The sequence below is a fragment of the Mustela erminea genome, chromosome 1 (genome assembly GCF_009829155.1).
Source record: "Mustela erminea isolate mMusErm1 chromosome 1, mMusErm1.Pri, whole genome shotgun sequence".
In the NCBI taxonomy this organism is placed as follows: Eukaryota; Metazoa; Chordata; class Mammalia; order Carnivora; family Mustelidae; genus Mustela; species Mustela erminea.
Genome location: NC_045614.1, coordinates 160434080 through 160456840, shown reverse-complemented (window position 1 = coordinate 160456840; position 22761 = coordinate 160434080). Strand labels below are relative to the sequence as shown.

Below are 22761 nucleotides of genomic sequence, written 5' to 3'. Positions count from 1 at the left end.
CTGGTTTGGTCTTTTTTCCATGCTCCCAAAGTCGAGATCCATGGCTTTTGAAGTTCAAAGGAATAAAAGGGGAAAAAGTAAACAGCCAACCAGTTGAGGAACATTAAGAGAAATTAAGTCCAAAGAATATATTCACATAAAAAAAAAAGAATACATTCACATGAAATCTTGCCATTTGCAACAATGTGGATAGAACTAGAGAACAGTGTGCTAAGAGAACTCAGTCGGTCAGAGAAAGACAAATACCTTATGATCTCACTTATATGTGTAATTTAAGAAACAAATGAGCAAAGGGGAAAAAGAAAAAGAGACAGAGAGGCACACCAAGAAACAGACCATTAACTATAGTGAACAAACTGATGGTTACCAGCGGGAGGTGGGTAGGGGGAATGGGTGAAATGGGTGATGGGGATTGGGGAGGGCACTTGTGATGAGCACCAGGTAATGTATGGAAGTGTTGAATCACTATATTATACACCTGAAACTTATACTACATTGCATGTTAACTAACTGGAATTTAAATAAAAACTTCAAAAATTAAAAAAACAAAAAACAAAAAACAATGCATTCACAGACCAAGAAGAAAACTTGACATTTCAATATTAGGAATGGTATTAAATGGCTTTATATTCCGGGCAGGGCTAGTATTTATTAAACACCAAGTTTTTAAAAAGTACATTACAGATGGAAGAACCTGCAATAATGCAAATGAATACAGATGACTTCATGTAAATAACATCAATGATACACAGGGAAGAATTATATTTTTGCCACCACAATGAAGAGGCCCAAATGAAAGTTGCATTTGACACTTCAAAGAATACGAATAACTCAGGAGGGACAGTATTGTCTGAGAAAGTTCCCCAAGTAGTTTCAAAGTGTTTCCCGTGCCCTACTCCCACTACACCAGGTTGAGAATTCCCATCCTACAGTGAAAGAACAGAGGTAATTTTTAAAGGAAGTTTAAAATAAAAGGCAGTGTCTGAGAGCCAAACAGGTGCTTTGGAGAAAACAATCTTGAATGTGTTGTAGATTCAGGGCTGGGAAAGTTGATAGCAAACTTTTGTACTCATTTCTGTTTCAAACACTAAATATACCAATAAATCAATGTCACTGCATTTAGACACAAGCTCTATGATCATTATTTATTTGATGTACATTACAATTATTGATGACATTTTCACATTCAAAGCCTATCCAAGAATTTTATAATATATACATCCACTCTTAGCTGCATAAACAAATGTGAATAAATGCCCCACACCTACTTTTTAAAGCTGTACATTCCACTTGACAGAAAAAGCCATGGACAACAGTAACTTCATACCCAAAAAGAAATCAAAGGGAAGGCTTAATTTTTCTGAAAGCCAGACTTTAATCACCCAGAGCCATTTTATTATAAGTTATATACAAAGCAACTTAGCTCTTTAGGAAAAAATAAAAGAAATACATCACTTAAGATATACTAGACAAAAAAAGAAAACCTGAATAAAGATGATAAAGGCAAAAATGCATTACTCAGCAAAACCTTATAATACTTATGAAATTATGAGAATATAAAACTTCAATTTCCCTATAATCAAAATTTAATTCACAGAAGGTTGTACATTAGTTAGTTGTTGGAAATCTATTTGAAAAGATCCAAGATTTAAATAATTGCTTTATTCTTTGTTCCGTAAGTACTAAGTTACAAGATCTTTGTAGGTTTTACCTAAAAGGACAAGAAAAGCTGAATGCAGAAACAGGGAAAGAAAGGGAGTGGGAGTTCAAGAATATACTGCTGAAAACAAATTCTATACAACGAACTTCACTTATGACACGTGGGTAGAAAGAGCAAACCAGCCTTCTTCATTCTGTTTTTCTGTCTGTTGAACAAAGATGCAAGATGGATTTAGAAAGTAATCAGAAACATGAGCCCAGTCAAGGTTTATAATTATTTAGACCAAGTACATAGAATTGAAGTTATCCTATGTCATCACAGGATACTGAAAATTAAACTGCTACTAGCAATTTTTATTTCCTAACAGAGCCACTCCCAAATAACTGATTCCCCTGGTCAAAAGATCCCCTGATTGATTGAGGAAACCTAAGTTTTAAATAAAAGATGAATGTATTTTATACAAACTATAGGTACAAATTTTTAAAATAGCAAAGTTATTTGATCTTAATGAATTAAATTTGTTACTAAATTCCAGAGATTAAGGGCAAATTATATAAAACAGTCTACTTTAAAACTTTTTTAGGGGCGCCTGGGTGGCTCAGTTGGTTAAGGGTCTGAGTCTTGATTTTGGCTCAGGTCATGATCTCAGGGTTCTGGGATGGAGCCCCATGCTGGGCTCCACACTCAGCAGAGAATCTGCCTGAAGTTCTCTCTCCTCTCCCTCTGCCTCTACCTCTCTTATGTGTGCACACACATGTGCTCTCTCTCTTTTAAATAAATAAGTAAATCTTTATTTAAAAAACTTTTTTAGGATATAAGAAACAGCAAAGAATAAATCTTGTAGTGCTAGACAATTGGGATATTTGAGAATAACAATCTGGTTTATAAATACTCAATATTTACTGAAGCACTCACTACTTAATCCAATCTACAGCAAATCAGAACACGTGAAGAATATGTATGAGACTGATTAACCACAACTTCTCTAACCAGTGGCACACTCAAATACAGCACACTAGGGTAAAGTGACAAAAAAAGTGACCCCAGGGCCCAGAATATCCCAATCCCACACAGCCAAAGCAAGCACCAAGGGACTTCAAGGCACGCCTGTATGTCCTGTCGCATTACTGGAATGCTTTGTCTGAAACCAGTGATTTCCAGTGTATGTTGAAATCCTATTGAATTTTACCTTATTCCTTAGCTACCCTAGAATACAAAAGAAACTGTATGGCTTAATGGTTTTTTTCTAGTAAAGGTGAATTAGGAATTCTTTTCTTCTCAGAATTTTATGTCACCTATAGGATAACAAGACCAATTAAGAATGGAAATCACTAGGGGCGCCTGGGTGGCTCAGTGGGTTAAGCCTCTGCCTTTGGCTCAGGTCATGATCTCAGGGTCCTGGGATGGAGCCCCACATCAGGCCCTCTGCTTGGCAGGGAGCCTGCTTCCTCCTCTCTCTCTCTCTGCCTGCCTCTCTGCCTGCTTGGTCTCTCTCTGTCAAATAAATAAATAAAATCTTTAAAAAAAAAAAAATGGAAATCACTAAATTAGCCACCTTCCCTGACCCCTACACAAATTTCACAATTACATTTTATCACATACCTTTGTTCTTGGATTAACAGGTGTGAATCGCCCACTTCCTGAGGTGGCATTTAATGGAGAACAAGAATTACTAGTAGCCCCTGAAGATCTATTTATGAGAAATAAAAGAGAGTGAGAGTGTGATTTATCATCATTAACCTTCAAAAATTATATAAGACTGACAAATCTCAGTACTGGCAATGGCTGAGTTAAGTCTAAATGAGGTAATTATTTCTAACATATTTTAACCACCCTAAGTTGTTTGTTTGTTTGCTTTTAATTAACAGACTTCCATTTTTAGGGCAGTTTTAGGTTTACAAAAGGACCAAATGTAAAGTACAGAAAGCTCCAATATAGCTCTCATTTCCCCCACAGTTTCCCCTATTATTAACACTTTGCATCAGGTTACTACATTTATCACAACTGATGAGATAATATTGATAACAGTATTCATTAAATCCATGGCTTGCATCAGGGCTCACCCTTTTGTTATACATTCTATGGGTTTTGACGAGTATATAAGGACAATTTCCACCATCAAGTATCATGCTGTAACATTCTGAACATTAAAGGGGAAAGATGCATGTGCAAGGGCAGGGTAAGGCTGGAAGAGTAAGGAGCCCTGGAACAGCAGCGCAGTGTCGCGGTAAACACAGAGAGTGGAGACAGAAGAGCCAGGTCCACCCTCAGTGCCACCTTTTACCAACCATGTGACCCATCTAAGCAAAACACTCAAGTAGCTCAATGAGCTTCAGTATATTATAAAGGAGAAAAATGCTACTGGTCACTTTACCCACCCTGTCTGTCAGAGGTTATCTCCTAATTTTATAACCTATAAAGTGCTCTATATATGTGCTATTATCCTATTTTTGTTCTCAACAGCCAACCCACACTGTTCTACTTAAGGCCTATTCCTCACTCCTCTTCTTTTTCCCCAGAAATTCCTCTCTCTAATTGCTTTATTTTCTCTACACGAGTGAGTCTGTCTGAACCTAAGTTAGATACTATGCACTTTCTTTTTTCACACATAGAATGAAAAACCACATTTTTTCATTTTTTAAAGTAACTGTTCACATTATAACCCTACCTTCTGGGATTTATCCCACTGGTAGGAGAGACAGTACTACATTTTGAGCTTTCTGGGGCTTCAGCTCCTGGAATAGATACTTCAATTGTCCTCTTTCCTCCTTCTAAAATATAAAAATAAATATTAGTTTCATTATCTTTCATTAAAATAAAATAAAAATTTAACTTGATTTCTATCTTACTGCAAATTGCACATTATAAATTTGGAGGTTCTTTCTATATTTTCATAATGGCCCACAGACACCTTTGAAGGATTTTTTGTTTGTTTGTTTCTCAAAATGAACTGTGAGACAAGAAACTTTAGTTACTAGTGTCAATTCAGTAGCATGCCAGTTCATAGAAAGCCAGAATCTTCAGACAAGTGGTATCATGTCAGATCTGGAAGTGAAAAACAGAAATTAAGAGCTAGCCCTAAAAATCTTAAGATTTTTGTCACAAAGAACTTATCTAAAATTTTCAAAAAAATTAAAAAGAAAAAGGAAAATTTCTGAAGTCATTCAATAAAACTTTAAATCCTCTAAATCTATTACATTATTAGATTCCTGAAGGCATTGGCTTAGGAGGGGAAAGTTGGCTGAAGAGCTCATATAGCCAATGGCAAGTATAATTGTATTCATTTTCAATATTTCACAAGTAGATTATCACTTAACAAATATTTACTATCTACTAATGAAAGACTTAATGTCTATCCTGGGCAGTTTCACAGAGGCTCCTAGGAATCAGTACTTAACAGCTTTATTGGGTAATGAAATCATATTTAATTGTACGACATATTCCTCCATTACCCTAGAAAACAAAAGAGGTTTTGCATGGCATATGATTATTTATATCTTTATCATCACAGTGCATAAAGGTATCCATGAAACCAAAAATTTTACTTTTAAAAAGGAATATCTTTGAAAAGGAGTATCTTTACTTTTAAAAAGGAATATTTTACTTTTAAAAAGGAATACTCCAAAAAGAGTATTTTGGAGATATAACCACTGGAATGAAAAGAACTCCATTTAGGGGCACCTGAGTGGCTCAGTGGGTTAAGCCTCTGTCTCTGACTCAGCTCATGATCTCAGGATCCTGGGATCAAGCCCCGAATCGGGCTCTCTGCTCAGCTGGGAGCTGCTTCCCCCTCTCTCTCTGCCTGCCTCACTGCCTACTTGTAATCTCTCTCTCTCTGTCAAATAAATAAATAAATAAAATCTTTAAAAAAAAAAAAAAAAAGAATGCAGTTTGCAAATTTACCAATTTGCTGTAGAACTTCAGACAAATCACTTCTTTTCCCTCAGTTTATTTATGTATCAAAAAGCTTTAAGACCAGCTCTGTATACTTTCAGGGTGTGTTGAGAACTAATTAAGATAATAGAAACAAAGTACTTTTAAACTTAAAGAACAATTGAAACAGAAGATGTCTAATGTACTACAAAATTATTCTTAAGAGTAATTTGGCTTATTCTTCTTCATTGCACTTAGCGCAAAGACATTATCTCGTAATGCTGGACAGGGATTTGTCCTGTTTGAAGCAGTTTTCCAAAGGCCCAGAGCAGGGTGGCAGGTAGTAGATGTTCAAACATATCGAGTGATTTAATCAGAAGTTGCCTCTACACTTCATGACTATGAAGAACAACTATGAAGAAGCTAGAATAGGGCGCCTGGGTGGCTCAGTGGGTTAAGCCGCTGCCTTCGGCTCAGGTCATGATCTCAGGGTCCTAGGATCGAGTCCCGCATCGGGTTCTCTGCTCCGCGGGGAGCCTGCTTCCTCCTCTCTCTCTCTCTGCCTGCCTCTCTGCCTACTTGTGATCTCTCTGTGTCAAATGAATAAATAAAATCTTTAAAAAAAAAAAGAAGCTAGAATAAGCAAAGAGAAAAGACCCTGGGGAAATGCATTATCTGTCATTTTCCAGTAATTTTCAAGAGTCTGCTTTCTAGGTCTGGAGTTTCAAAAAAGAAATGATTTGTAACTGAGAGAAAAAGTCTTATAAGGGAGGTGGAGTGGGGAGGATGGGTAAAACCGGTAAAGGCAATTAAGAGCACACTAAGTAATCACTGAGTAATGTACAGAATTGTTGGATCACTGTATCGTACACCTGAAACTAATATAACACTCTATGTTAACTATACTGGAATTAAAAAAAATTTAAGTCTTATTGGCAGATACCTTAAAGATAGCCTACTTCAACCAGCCTCCGGACAGATGAATCCCTCTACAACACCTCAGAGAACATACTACTTAGGATATAATTATTTTCTATCCCTCACAATTAGAACCTTCTTTTATACGGGGCCAAAATTAGTCTCTCTATAGCCTTCATACAGATCTATCCCTTGAGTGTCTTAGTAATTCAATTTTTGCCAAAGAACAACTTAAGATCTACTTCATTTCATCCATACTTTTTTGTTTGTAAATATTATGACAACTAATTTTTCAGTCACTAGCCTATTATTCAGAAGCCTCTCTAGTTTATCACACTCCTAAATAAAATAACAGAATGGGAAGTTTAATTTACAAATAAAAATGTTTTAATTGGTTTTAATAAAATAACTTGTAATTTGTTGTAACTTGTAACTTGTAATTTGTTTAAATTCTAAATTATCATTTTGATGCTAATGTTTTATACTTAGCCACTGCATAGGTCCTAAGTGAATCATACACTATAATGAATCCCATTTACACATCAGGCAACTTAAGAATTTAGACACCAAAGATTAACTGCAGGTACCATGGTACAGCTTTCTACGAGAGTGGCCTTCTAGTCTTATTTCTGTCACTTATTCTGAGACTTAGGTCTGTTTCTTTCAATGTGAAATTGAAGACATTGAAATATATGCTTTGAGATTTCTTTCAGCTCAATATATACTTGCAAAATCAAGAAAGTAAAAACTCTCATGTGTCTGGCTTTTAAATCATGAATTTGTGACCAACCAGTCCATGCTCCAAGAGGTGATGGAATGGGTGATACTGGTGGAGAGGAAAGATTCAGACCAATAAGTTTCTGCTGCTCTATTAACTGCAAGAGTTTTCCACGAGCCTCCATACTCTGCCGATTCAATTCTGCAATCCGCTCCTCCATGCTACTTGATGTTAGAGGTTGTGTTGCTGGAAAGGTCTTAAAAAAAAAAAAAAAAAAAGGCACAAATTCCACATTAAAAACAATCCAAACAATTTTAACTTTTTGTAAAACTGAGCTCTTCCACTAAGAACCAGCTAGTTAGTATTCACGGCCCTCACTATATGTAAACTTGAATAGTAGGCAAAGAATAAAAGTCATTTAATTGAAAGATTAGGGCTAAAGGAAAGGGATACCAATCCTTCTGATACTGGCACCACATAATCCCTCTAGTCCCACTGTCCATGGAGAACGTCTGTGGGACAAAGCTTCCCTTCATCTCTTTGTGTTTGTTGAGGTACACAAAAGGTCCCATGAGCAAAGACAGTACTGCTAGTGACCTGACTTCTAAGTAACAGGTCTATTAATTATAGATCTGTGGTGAGAATCTCAGTATAGAAAAGAGGATCTGTTATCCTCGAGAGATGCTTCTACCATCCCAATCGTCATACATGTACCATGAGTTATTTGGCCAAGATTTCTAGGAATCTTATCACTCTTCTTGACCAGGGGTCAGCCACCCCAAGCCATGTTTGGCCTCAGATATCTAATTTGAGAAATGTGGTGACTAGAAAAGAATATGAAAGGTAGAGTAAAAAAGCCACCCAAGGAATATAACGTAAATTTAATATGAAAATTCCTGAAATGAATACATGTGTCATTCTTGATTATTTCATTTAGTTAAATACATCTCTTTGAGGAAAAAAAAAATTCCTAATAGAAATCACTAATTTGTAACATACACTCATTAATTTTAAAAAAGAGAGATAAACAAAACATTTTAAATTAAAGATCACTCTGAAATTCGGATTATGACAAAGAGAGTGGTGAAGACAATAACAGATTATCCTCACTAGCCTGATCTGTATACTAATTAGAAAAGCAGGCAAGCTCAATTTTCAACTCTGTTGCCTTTTTAAAACCAAGAGCTAGTTACCTGCTTCAAAATTCTTGTCAAAATTCTGCAAATGCAGAAATACCTCCAATGACTCAAAATTAAGGCAATCTGTACTTATACACATCTAGACTGAGAGCAGCTACCCACTCCTAATACTTCTCCCTGGTAAAAGATTGCCAGTCCCCTCTGACTATTACTCTGTGACTCCACACTCATACTGCCCTTATTTCCCGTGACTCTGTGCTGACAGAGGTGGCCCTTAACCCCACCCCAATCCCCTCCTAAACTTCCTCATGGAAGCCCTCAATCTATCACTGGTAAAGGCCTTTATAGAAACAATCACGTCTGGAATCCTTAATCCATAAAGCTGCCCAGCTCCTTCCCACTGCTAAAAGACTGTTCCATCTGCTATCAGAACCCTGACAGGAGCCACTGTGGCTCACAAAGTGGTAAAAGGACGTGTCTCCCATCACTGGGACCAGCCTAAGAACATGTTATAAACAGTCGCTAGCTGGAATTTAGAATCCCTTTTCTCCCCATGAACAAGAAAATGAAGATTTAAGTTACCTGGTTAGCCCATAAAATTTCTTCACTGTAATAGGCAGACTTTTCTATTCAAAGCATAATCCTCAGTCCGGTACCATCTGAGAACTTGTCAAAAATGCACAAGTACTATCTCAGAACTGCTCAATCAGAAACTGCATTTTATCAAGATCTCCAGATGATTCATACATACATTAAAGTCTGACTTTAATAATCCTTTAAAACATCATTTCTACAGGAAAATGCATTTGTGTGTCCTAAAAAATTAACTCCTCATGAATTAAGGCCCAGCTACACATAATTCTCTTGTATGAGTCCTATGAGAGTAAAAATGCTTTCAATTAAAATGTAGCTGTATAGCAGGCTTTCAAACTCAAACTAATTTTGCATTTTATATTTATAACTTCATTTGCAGCTTAATTTCAGCTTTTCTACACATTTTACCTTTGTCTTATTTTCCTCATTCATTTTCATCATTTTCTATTTTATGCTGTCCTCTTTTACTGTATGTGTTAAATAAACTGATAAATAACTTTTCTTTTTCTTGTGATGAGGACATGACAAAGCATAAGCCTTCTAATAGCAGCCTCGAAGATATCCAGGAACGCTTTGTTCCAGCAAAGTACTTAAATTTCTAAATGTCCTTAGTCAACCCTTAACTGGTACTCACTGCAGTCATGTTGCTCACATGACTTGTCTCTTGTTTGTTTAATTCCCGAACTCCATCCCCTTGCTCTCCTCCTGGCCCAATAATATTATTCAGATGTGCCTTGATAGCTGAATTCTGCAGGGTCAACTCAGCAATTCGTTCTATGACGTCTTTTCTTTGTATTAATGCTTCATTTGTTCTAAGCTGCTGCCCATCTCCCAGTACTGGGGTCTCTTCTGAGAACTCGAGGATTCTGGCCTGCTGAGTGTTTGAATGGGAGCTACAGAAGGGCTGTGAGAGGTTAACAAAAGGAGCCTGGGCTTTGTTCTCCAGATCTTCCCCCATGTGAGATACCCTCCACCTCTGAGTGAAGAGACGACTCTCTTCACTTGAATTCTGATTGTCTGTGTCAGTAGGGAAGGCCGTCTTTTCCCAATTTTGTTCCTTCTCAATTATTTCCACAGTTGGAGGAATTCGTGGAGCAGGACGAGTTTGAACAGTCCTCCTCAATACTGTAGATAAAATTAAAACAGAATAAACATGCATCATTTAGCCACAGACTGGCTCTACAATCATCTCATTACTCATCATGGTAGTTAGAAATGTATTTCAAGAGAAGGGTCTGGTTTCTGAATGCCTAAATTATTTTAGCAGGGAATATACCACCAATGCCACCTCAAACAATCAAATACAGAGACTTTTATATTCCTTAAGGCTCTATCAGTATCCTTGTAAAAAAAAGTCTGCCAAGTTCACATTTTAATACATGTATTAACTCGTATCAGGGAATACTGGGGGTGTAGGGAGTATAAATACCTACTGTAAACTGACGATAGGAAAGGCGTCTCTGAACAAGTAAAATTTAAAAATGATTACATATGTGGCAGAAAGCAGAGCAAAGAACAGTACAGGCAGAGAGAACAACATATGTGAATGCCCCAAAATAGGAAAGAGCAAAGAAATGAGGCCAATTTAGTGTAATACAGTAACAAGGGAGAACGGGAAAAATATGAGTTTGGAGAGGTGTACAGAAATATTTCTCACTCAAGCCATGTTTGGAATTTTGTAGTTTAATCCAAGATCAATGAAATATGGAGAAGGTTTGACAATGACTCAATTTATATTTCTTAAATGCTGTGTTAATTGGAAGATCCAAGAATGGAAGTAGGGAGACCAGTAAGCCATTGTGGTAGTTTAGGAGAAAGATGATGATAGCTCCAACGAGGGTATGTTGGCTATAGAGATGGAGAGAAGTAGGTATACTTGAGAAATATTTTGGTAATAGAACTAAGAGTAATGAACTGGAAGTGGGGAGTAAGGGAAATACACAGATCAAGATGGCATGTGCAACTGAGTGGGCAGTGATACGATTTACAGAGATGGAGAAGATAAGAACAGATTTGGGGGAAGGGAAGCTATCAAGAATTTCACTTTGAACAGGATAAGTTTAAGTACCTGATGATTTATCCAAATATTCCCCCAGGCAAATGGGCTCATGGGTCAGAAACTTAAGACTCATCTAGGTGAAGATACAAAACTGAAAGTCACTGGCATATGGACAGTATTGGGAGCAATGAGAATGGTTGAGATTATTTCGAGAAAAAAAAAATTGAACGAGAAAAGAAACCAATACCGACACATGAGAAAATCAACATGCAGAGCGGCATAAAGAGGAGAAGCTAGCAAAGCAGACTGAAGTGGGGCAGCCAGAATGGTTAGAGAAATATTACAAGAACGTGGTATGAAGGAAACCAAAAGGGAGTGGTTAACCACATACAATACTACTGTAAGACCTAGAAACACAAATTAGAAAAGTACATTGGAGTTATTAACCTAGAGGCCACTGAAGTCCATAGCAGGAGTAGTTTAGGGGAAATGACCTAATAGAGAGAGAACTGGGGAGACAGATGCTCCTAGTTCAAGACTAGAGACTCACCTTCTTTCACTGACAACAAGGAAATAAAAAAATTAATAAACTCATATCAGTGAAGATTATGATCTAGGAAGAGAGTCATTAGCAAATGAGATTATTTTGACACATTTCTGAAAGACTAAAAGTGGATGGGAAGTGTATGAAAGAATGAATTGAGCAGAAGCCACAGTTTAGAACATGTATATGTTATACGAAAGTGACAGGTAAAAGCCAGTCTTTCTGGGAGAACTGGAAAAAGGCCACTAGTTCAAAGCTGACTGTGCAGAAGGAGAAAGTGAGAAGTAGGCTGAAAATTGGAGAATAACTTGAAAGTTAATCTACTTCATAGTTATGTTGGTCAAGCTGTGCTCACTACTTGCCCCAGTCATCCTCAAAAGTGAAAAAATAGCATTGGGGAGGGCAACTGTGGTAGCCCCAGTGAAACAGCTGGATCCTACTTACATACCCTAAAAGCAAGCCTGCAGTTAATGAGGCGTGTCCATATATCAAAGCAACTGCTGAAGGGAAAGTCTATTGGGAAAAAAGACCTAGACCAACCTACACCCCAGAAGAGAAAACCTATGCCAACTACCTATAACATTCGCTCCAGGCCTTTATTCTTAACTATGATAGGTAGTGAAGGATCACCAGACATATAAGGAAAATCAACAGCACAAAATAGAAAAACCAGGATAGGAAAACAGAACAAAAGACAGAAGAAGAGAAGGGAGAATTCAGATACAAAAGATAATGTAATAAAATTCTAAAGGGTATACTCAGAAAAGAAGGAAAATTCAGATACAAAATATAATATAATAAAATTCTAAAGGGTATACTCAGAAGAGAAGGAAAATTCAGATACAAAAGATAATGTAATAAAATTCTAAAGGGTATACTCAGAAGAGTGTTTCTGGAAGATAATACATTTGTTTTGTTTTGTTGTGCTGTTTGTTGTTGTCGTTGTTTTTAATTTTTATTTATTTATTTGAGAGAGAGAGAGTAGACTCCCTGCTGGGCAAGGAGCCTGGCTCCAGAATCGATCCCAGGGCCCTGAAACCATGACCTGAGCTAAAGGAAGCCGTTTAACCAACTGAGCCACCCAGGTGCCCCAAGATAATGCATTTGTAATAAGCATCAAAGAAAAAAGGACAATCAAACACTAAGAAAGGGCTTTTGCTTAGAAATTAAAAATATAACTTGGTGACATTTTTAAAAAAATAAAAGACAGAGTTGAATATAAAGTGAAAAAAAAAATCTTCCAGAATATAAGAAGGAAGATATAAGGCTAAATACATAAGAAAATGGTCCAGGGGCGCCTGGGTGGCTCAGTGGGTTAGGCTTCTGCCTTCGGCTCAGGTCATGATCCCAAAGTCCTGGGATCGAGTCCCTCATCGGGTTCTCTGCTCAGCAGGGAGCCTGCTTCCCTCTCTCTCTCTGCCTGCCTCTCTGTGTACTTGTGATCTCTCTCTGTCAAATAAATAAAATCTTAAAAAAAAAAAAAAAAAAGAAAGAAAGAAAGAAAGAAAGAAAACTGCAGAAAGTCATGTGTCTTCATGTCCCAAAGGTCCCACTGGTGCCTCATAGTGCAATGAGAGAGGGAAAAAGAAAAAAAGAAAAAAAAAAAAAACCCACACATTTAGACACACCTTATGCAAGGTCAGAATAAAAATAAAGGAATTCTAAAGCTTCCACAAAGAAAAAGTAGGTCAAATACAAAGAAATAAAAGTTAGATATTACATCATACATCTGAACCGCAACACCAGATAGTAAAAATCAATAGAACAAATTTCTCAGGGTAAAGGATTATGGACCTAGAATGCTATATCTAGGCAAATTATCAACCAAGTATAACAGAAAAAGGAAAAATGTTCTCAGATTTTTAAGAACTTAGGATTTACCTTCTATACACCCATTCTAATGATTTCTTTCAGAAACCTGAGGGAGAAAACCAAAGAGGAATAAATGGAATCCAGGAAATAATAGATATAACCCTAGGAGTGTGACCTTAGCAAGTCCCAGGATAAGAGGTGTGTGGCAGGCCGAGTGAGCAATCAGTGCAGCCTGGAACGGGGTGGAAGAGCTCTGGGAATTATCTCTGGAATGAAAGCAGATTCCACACCACACACAGTATAACTAAAGGACCAGAAGCTATTATTCATGTGTAAACAAGAGAGTAAATAAAGCACATTATTCTTGGGTAAATAATGGGTAAAAGCAATTCAAAACTCCAGGCAAAACAAAAACTAAGGAAGAAAGTTAGTATAAATATAGAGCAAACTTAAATATTCTGAACAACTGATTAAGTGAAATAAATTCACTTTGATCTTCATACTAAGAACTTTTTCCTTCCTGTGGCACAAAGACTGATAGTAACAATAGATCGAGAAACAAAAAAACAGTCACTTGTTTTCAACTTTCAGTAACCATCTATAGACAAGACACAGAAGACATAATTGTAGTAATGGAACAAAGGAAATGTCACCAAACTCCACGCAGTAAAAGGAAATATAGACTGAGTGAAGGTGTGAAGTGGAAGCACAGGAGAGCCAGAAGGGAAGCAGAGCTAGTGTATCCCTGTCTTTCATAGTGGAACGCCAAGAGCTACTGCATAGCCTTAACAAAGAAGAGATAGAAACTATCTGAAGTCACAAAAGTTAAGCAATAGAAGAATTAAAAATTAAAATATAATCATCCAAATTAGATAGAGAAGGAAAGTAGGAGTTAATGTTAATTAAACCCTCTTCTTTAATAAAAGACAGTCTACAATTATTGTGTAAAGTTAAAATTTAAGAGAAAATATATAAAAATATCTTATGTTAATTATGGAGACTACCACAAGATAAGCAGAAATCAAATTGGGAAAAAATGCTTCCCTCTTAGGGAAGGCCTAAAGATGAAAGAGGAAAAGACCTTTGTATGTGCCTTTTTTAACCACACCAAAATAAAAATTAGAATTGACACTTGAAAATGAAGAATGAATGGGAGATAAGAAAATGAAAACAGCATATATATACTACTCTTTCAAAAGGTGTGACTGTAAAAGAAAGTAGAAGTCAATCAGTAGCTAACGGAAATGATCTATGATGGGAAATTCTAGGGCAATGCTGTCCATTACAAGAGTGTCTGGACATACGCAGTTATTCAAATTCAAATTAATTAAGATTAAATAAAATTAATAATTCAGTTCTTCAGTCACATTAGCCACATTCCAAGTGCCCACTGATGCTAGCACCTACCAATATGAATGGAGCAGACACAGAACATTTTCATCATCACAGAAAGTTCTATTAGACAGAGCTATTCCAGAGTATAACTAAAGGCTGATAAAGGGATCTATGTACCTCCCACCTTTATCTGAACAATTTTTTATATGTGGGCATTCTAAATAAAAGTCTGAAAAAATATGATGACAAAACTTCACCAACTAAGAATACATGTTCAAAGGTTATTCCATCTATACACTGTAAAAGAAACGTGTGGTATTATTTTCAAGGCAAACCTGCTAACAAAGAGGTGTCTATAACAGCCCCCAAATAATTGGCTTTAGTGGACATTTAGTATATTTGTAATCAGAGTAAAAATACTTTTGGTAATTGTTTCTTTAAAAGAATTTGGGGTGCCTGAGTGGCTGAGTTCCATAGGCATTCAACTCGATCTCAGCTCAGGTCTTGACCTCAGGATTGTGAGTTCAAGCCCATGTTAGACTCCACACTAGGGGTGGAGCCTACTTTAAAAAAAAAAAAAGAACAACAACAACAACTTCAAGCTATCTTCCTATCACCAGTGGGAAATACTTTATAATATCTCAAGAGATCATTAGATGAGCATATTAATACCATGTAAACATTTGAAAGCTTACTTTGAGAATGAAAATCTAACCTGAACAGAAATCAGAACTGAAATCATATCTCCAATTCAGAGTTAACAATTCTCTCTAGGCTCTAAAGAGGAGATACCATTTCACAGAACTAGAGAGCCAGATGAACATTAAAGATAAAAGAAAAATCTCTCATTCTGAAGCCAGAAAAATGAATGTAGAGACGGTAAGTGTCTTAGCTCCATGCCTCCCAGCTAGTCACCAGATGGGCCAAGATTCTAGCACTTCTGACCCTCAGCCTAGCATTGTCTCCCTATACCAGAAAGACTTGACAGACTTTACAGTCACATAATAAATGCCAAAACAAATCTTATCATGGCAAGAACTTGTTATTTTCTTTAACTCTTATGGCCTCTTCAGGTCCTTTATTGAAAAGAAGGTACAGAAAATCTGACCAAATTTCTAAGTTACAATGACAATAAAAGTTATTATTCTGTTCCCCTGTGTAAGAATGTAAACACTCAAAGAAATAAAAAAATGTATGCAAATCAGGGCTGAATAACATTTTTCTAAAAACACTGGAGGCAAATCTAAGGTAGTTTTTTAACTGAAGAATTATTTAAAAAAAAGGTTCTAAAGCTCCAGAATAAATGCACAGGTGGACAAATAAACATAATTTTCCGAACAATGAAACACTCCATGGTACTTCTGAAGACCATCCATGAGCCCCCAAGTTAAGAATCTCTGAGCTAAGGATAAACAATAATTTTTAGGGCTCCTGGGTGGCTCAGTGGGTTAAAGCCTCTGCCTTCCGCTCAGGTCATGATCTCAGGGTCCAGGGATCGAGGCCCGCATCAGGCTCTCTGCTCAGTGGGGAGCCTGCTTCTCCCTCTCTCTCTATCTGCCTCTCTGCCTATTTGTGATTTCTGTCTGTCAAATAAATAAATAAAATCTTAAAAAAAAAAAAAAAACTTTTAAAATTTTTATTCTAAACTCTATATATGTCCTGCAAAAAGTGACCTGAAAGCTATTTTTAATTGTTGATCAACTTTCACTATAAAATTACCTCAACTGACTAAGCTAAAGAAATTTCAATGAGAAATAGGTTAATAACCAAATCTGACTTACAAAATCCTTATAGTCGCAGTTCTTACCTTTCCTTGGCTAAACTTTCATTACTCTCTCTCTGGAGTATAATCTCTTGTTTCTTACCCTTTCCTATGCTCCTGGCCCACAGGGAAAGGAGGATTTCCCTTACTCTACATTTTAATGCTGAGGACTCTAATCCTTTGATCTGATATAATATTTACAATGTCTAATAGAACAGATACATAACGAAATTTAACGTGACATTTCACCACAGGTGTAACACACATGATATACACAACCCTGAAAAATCCTCCTTTAGCTTAAAGGTTATGTGTGGCAATCAATATCTTTCAGAATTCCCTTTACTGGGTAACAATGGACACAGTATGTTGCATATATAAAGCATAAAAAAACAACCGTCAGGCAGCTTTAGAAGAAGCCTGCTTACCATCCTGCAAGGGAGAGAATCCTGAGTTGCTCTTCTGCCTGGGTGGTGTCAACAACACAGCCGGCTCAAATATATGTGCGGGAAAACTGTTAGTCAGATTCACACTATCCGGGGGAGTTGGCACCTGAGACAGCTTAACAGGCAAGTCTTCCTGTGTGAATTCAGCTGCTTCCTCCCCTCTGAATGCCAATGGCATGGAGACATTAGCATTTACAACAGGGCCCTCTGAAGAAGATGAGAGGCTGTCAGCACTTGTAACTACAGATACACTGCAGGTATTTATACTTACAGACATTTCCACAGAAAGCAAAATCACATGGACTCTAGAGTCTTCACTTTCTAGGCCATATCGTCCTTTAGCTGTAACTCACAGGCAAGGCTCCCAAGGGGCCAGCACTGGGAAGAAGGGGCTGCTTTTGAGAAAAGCACTTAGTCCTTGAGACCTGCCTCAGCCATTGAGTTTATCTCCTGCAAGTTAAATTTTAGTCAGCCACTTCTCAGAATCCCTCATGAGAAAACATTCCTAAATATATAAAATACCACACACAGATACTCATCGAAGTGTTACTTGGAAGCAAAAAACATGAAAAAGCCTAACTGTCCTATTCAGACTCTGACATAGGATGGCACAGGAAGTGAAGAAAGGCTTTCCAAGTATCACCACAAATGAAAAAAAGTTACAAATTTCTAAAACTCAGTATTTCTTTTTCTTTCCAAGACCATCTCCTCTCCTCCTGAACCTGGTGCACAGTGATGAAAAGTGATGGCACTAAAGCCCCAGTGGTCTAGGAAGCAAATTCTGCTACTTTCTAGTTGTATGATCTTGCTAAGCTACCATCTCTCTTGAAGCCTTGGTTTTCTCATCCTGAAAGTAGGGATAACAATAATACTTACCTCATCAGATTATCACGAAGATTAAATGAGATAATACACAAAAAAACACTTAAAAAGTGCCTGGCATAGTGCAAGTACCCGGCATAGTGCAAGTGCCCAACAAATATTAACTGGAAATAGCGATGGCAATTGTCACCGTTACAATGCTATCTATGTGTACATGACCAATCACATGTAAGTTTACAGTTTTGTTTACTCTGTGTTTAATACCAACCTGGGATGATAAGACCATACATACTCACCCAGACTGTCTATCATTTTCCTGCTTGTGGATCCCCTTTCGGATGCCTGATACTCTTTATTGCTTTTTATCACAGGACAGTTCTTCATGGCATGTGTCAGCGATATAAGTTGCTCATCTGTTGTGACCATGTACTGCTGAAGTCTTGCCTGGAGAAGAAAGAATGAAATAATATCATTGCAATATCAGACCTCAGATCATCACCTAGACATGCAGAACTGTATCACCACTTTAACTACTCTAGGAACTTCAGACTTTCATTCAAATACTAAAGTCAAGTATTTGTAAGAACACATAATCATAAATGTTTTAAAAGTCCCACGACAGAGGAATGGTTAAATGTATCACAGAATATTATTAATTAATAAATACACTACCATACAACAATAAGAATTAACCTTTTTACAGTGCTTTTGATCTATAAAACCTCTTTATATAAATGGTATCAACTGACTCAAGCTAATTTAACAGAATATTACACAGGCATTTACACTGATAAACATGACCCAGTAAGAAGTTACGTAATATATATAAAATAAGGTTAAGAAAAAATATATACACCGAGATAAGAGATATTATACACATACAAATATATATGTATATGTATCCAAAATGTATAGACATTTTATAAAAATCACAGATGGTCAGAATTGTTCGTGGGATTATTTAATAAAGTATACTAAACAATTTCATACCAGCTCAAATTTTTCCCAAATTCCACAATCATCTCTAATGACCTATTCAGCATCTCCATCTAGAACTCATACATGCTTCTCAAACTCAACATGTACAAAACCAAACTCCCCCTGAACATTCCCAACTCATCAACAGCAACTGCATCCTTCTAAATGCTCAGCCCCTAACTTTGGAATCACCCTTGACTCCTCTCACATCCTTTCCTTTATCCCATATCCAAATCCAACCCATCGGAAAAATCCTACTGTTTGCCTTCAAAATAGATTAATAATATGGTCACTTTTCACAACTTCACCTAAAGATTGCTTCTGTGTTCATGACTGTATCTCCTGCACCAAGAACAGTGCCCGGCCCAAATCAATACAATTTGTTGATCCAACTAGTACATTTTATTTATTTTTTTTTCAATTAGTACATTTTAAAACCGCTCATCTTCCCAAGAGAACTGATAACCTAAGTTCACACAAATACTTGTACATGAATGTTCATAGCAGCATTATTCACTCATAGTACACGAAAAGGTAGAAACAACTAAAAATGTCCATCAACTGATGAATGGATAACCAAAATGCGGTCTATCCTTATAATGGAATATTAGTGGACAATAAAAAGGAATGAAGTACTGACACATGCTACAACATAGTTAAGCCCTGAAAACATTATGCTAAGTGAAAGAGATCAGATACAAAAGATTACATATTGCACAATTCCATTTATATGAAATATCCACATTTGACATATCTTTAGAAACACAAAGTGGATTTATAATTGCCAGGAGCTGTAAGGAAGAGAGAACAAAGAGTGACTGCTAACAAGCTTGGGGTTTCTCTTTGGGGTGAGGAAAACATTCTGGAATTAGATAATGGTGCTGGTGTACAACTCTGTGAATATACTAAAAAACACTGAATTGTACACTTTTATAAGATAATTAAATGGTATGTGAAATGGATAGATCAATTAAAAAATTGCATGTCTTATATCTATCCATTGATACAACATAACTTGCCTACTAACTATGGCTCTTCCAGTCTCTTTTGGCTAACAAATAAAAGTAATAACAACCATCACTGGAGAATAAAGAGATGAATAAAACCATCTCTGCTCAAGCAGCTCAGTCTTTTTTTTTTTTTTTAAGATTCTATTTATTCATTTGTCAGAGAGACAAAGCGCAAGCACAAGCAGGGGGAGCGACACAGGGAGAAGCAGGCCTCCTGCTGAGCAAGGAGGCTGATGCCAGACTTGATCCCAAGACCCTCAGATCATGATCTGAGCCAAAGGCAGATGCCTAATTGATTGAGCCACCCAGGCATCCCTCAAGCAGCTCAGTCCTGATGACAGGTATACATGCATGTGTAACACAGTTTGGTAAATGCAGTGAGAGCAATACCCAGAGAGAACAGAAAGAGCACAAATTAAGAATGTTTAATGCACCATTGAGGCAGTATTAATTGGTTTCTAGAAGAAATACTGTGTCTTTAAAAAAAAAATAAAAGGAGCAATTAGCTAAACAAGTGACAAAAAGGACTTATCTAATAAATATGAAGATACTGCAAACAACTTTAAATGGCAAATGATTACAGGAAGCTTTCTAAATTGTATCCTCTGCTGTTTTGAAATTAGAAGTAGCTATCACAACATTTACTTCACAGTTTGGATAAACTGCTATAATATTGGTAGTTACCATTTAAATGTAGATTCTGTCTTTCCAAATAATAGTATGTTTTTTAAAGACAGCAGACTTTTCTGTATGTTATTTGTACTTCAAGTTTCTACTATAGTACCTCCAATATAATGAATGTTGATGATAATAAAGAAGTGATAAGTAATCACAGCCACACAACTAAACCAAAGGCAACTAAAAGAAAATATTACATACTCTTAAAGATACCTTATTTTACTAAACGCAGAAAAGTTGGGATCTCATCTAAGTACCTGGGTAGCAGTATTTTCTTCTCTAAGGAGAAGAATTTCAGCTGTAAGAGCATCAATGAGCTCTCGATGATCACCTAACGTTTGTTCCAGGTGCTGCCTCGTCTCTACTTCTTTACGCAGTTGGACCTCGCTCTACATAAAAAAAAAAAAAAAAAAAAAAAAAAAAATCAACCTCCATCAATAATAAGATAAAATCCCCATCCAAAAATAAACTCCCATTAAAAGCATCAAATACTGAAAACTAAGAGTTTCTATTCAAAACTGTCAAAGAAAATGATACAAAGTATATGTGACAAAAATGAGAATGACATATTTTTATAAAAAGGCTTATATTGCATTAAAATGAAATGCTGTGTCCTTTTCCCTTCTTTATATAGAACATAATAAACAGAATGTTATACAGGCTTAAATAAGTACAAATTTTTGCCGAACAAAGTGGAGGGAAGGACATATACATATTGCTTGAATATACACAGATCATCTCTAGAAGGATACACCTTTATCTGGCAATGACTGCTGGCCACAGGGAAGCAAACTAGTTAAATGGAAGTTAAGGGTGGGAATGAGAATTTTTATCTATAACCTTCTGTTTCTTTTAATTTCATGCCATGTGATTATGATCACCAATTCAACAACTAAGTTTGTTCAAATAAAATAAAAATAACAACAGGCTTCAATGGTTTTAACTTTGTAAAGCAAGTGATTAGCTAAAAAGTGGAAGCTACTAAACCTGTAATGCTTTCAGAGAGCCAAAAGTACATTCCTGGAGAACCCTAATTTAAGGATAGAAGAATGATAAGACTTTCATAAGTCTGACAGTACAATAAATATTTCACTAAAAAGTAATTTTAGGAAGACAGCTCCAGAGAAATTGAAACATCAGAATTAGAGTGATGAACCAACTATTTTAATAATAAAATGTCCTTGAACATTTTCTGTTGTATTTGTTTAACAAATTTAAATGTATAAAACATAAGAACAGCTTAAATAGGTTTTTTGAAAGATGAAATGTAGAGCTAGCTCTAATTCCTCAGCATTCTGAAGACTGGTTATTCAAAAATTAATTACGAAATAATTCTTGCTTCTCTTACAAATTATTTTCAGAACAACAAAAGATCTACTTCAGACAAAGCCCAAGTAGTCACACAGATAACGTGAAGAATTTTCCTCATCTGTGTCTACAGATTACAGGCATGCCGCTCTCCAAACTAAAGTAGGAGTAGGAACACAGAGAAAAGCAATAGAACAAGGACACATTTAGTAGTTCTACTGAATTTAATACTGCCAAACAATATATTCAATGTCAGCATAAGACATGATTTTATTTATAGTAGATTTACCTTACTAATTACTATTTAGAACAGCTTGTATTAAAATCAACATCACTTATACTATAGGATACATAAATTGGCATATAGAGGGAAATTAAGAGGTAAAACCTTACTGCAGATAATCTAAAACTGAGATATTTTAAACAAAGCTATTCAAATTTTACTATTCTTCATTTGGAATTTGCAATAAATTAAGTGTAGAGGAAAAAAAAAACCCAATGTTTCCACCAGCACTCTGTAGAGGAGAATAACCTCTTGTTCTTACCTCTTTAAGGTACCGAACCAGGCGACAGAGGGAACCCACCAGTGACAGAGTAAAGCCTGTAAGCCCCTGAGTACTCTGCAGTCCTTTGACCTCGCGTCCCGTCCACCGTTCGTATTCTTCCATTTCATGTTCCACTTCATTGATCATGTGTTTGAGGACATCTAGGCTGGAATTATTGCTGTTTGGTAAGTCTGTGGAGGCTGTGCTAGCTGTTAACACATTCTTCTTCTGCTTGGAAGGAGCACTGGAATCCAGTTTTCCTTTCACTGATAATGACAGAAGTCACCCTATTAGAAGACCAGGAAAAGCTATACCAGCAAGCTACTAGAAAAACCACTGACTGTTATTCACAGTTTACAAAAGGTTTTTATAGAAGTTATCACCATTTCTCATAAAAACTATAGTCTAAATCAGGTTTACACTATCTATAATGAATGTACTAGAACCACCTTTCTACAGAGTTACATTGTTATATTTGGAGGCATTTCTTAGCTACCATTTAGAAAAGTCTAATCAGCTGGCTCCAACTGGATGGGTTTAAAGGAAAAAACTTTACTAAGAGATATAGGAAGCTGTATCAAGTTATGCGTTTAACAATTCATCTTTGTAAATTGAGGGAT

General features: G+C 36.4%; 1 protein-coding gene across 6 annotated transcripts in view; it reads right to left on the bottom strand.

Moving 5' to 3' along the window:
- Window positions 1–1124: 1124 nt before the first annotated feature.
- The window catches only part of SPICE1 (spindle and centriole associated protein 1), a 66895-nt gene continuing 45258 nt past the window's right edge, over window positions 1125–22761 (bottom strand). For all 6 annotated transcript variants that reach the window (XM_032348569.1, XM_032348580.1, XM_032348541.1 and 3 more), the window contains 9 exons: window positions 22142–22407; window positions 20546–20677; window positions 17919–18066; window positions 16783–17007; window positions 9537–10027; window positions 7242–7425; window positions 4329–4431; window positions 3263–3350; window positions 1125–1865 (listed from right to left, as the gene is read on the bottom strand). In XM_032348569.1, the coding sequence (XP_032204460.1) occupies window positions 1812–1865; window positions 3263–3350; window positions 4329–4431; window positions 7242–7425; window positions 9537–10027; window positions 16783–17007; window positions 17919–18066; window positions 20546–20677; window positions 22142–22407 (1691 nt within the window). In that variant the 3' untranslated portion in view covers window positions 1125–1811. The remainder of the gene's footprint in view (window positions 1866–3262; window positions 3351–4328; window positions 4432–7241; window positions 7426–9536; window positions 10028–16782; window positions 17008–17918; window positions 18067–20545; window positions 20678–22141; window positions 22408–22761) is intronic.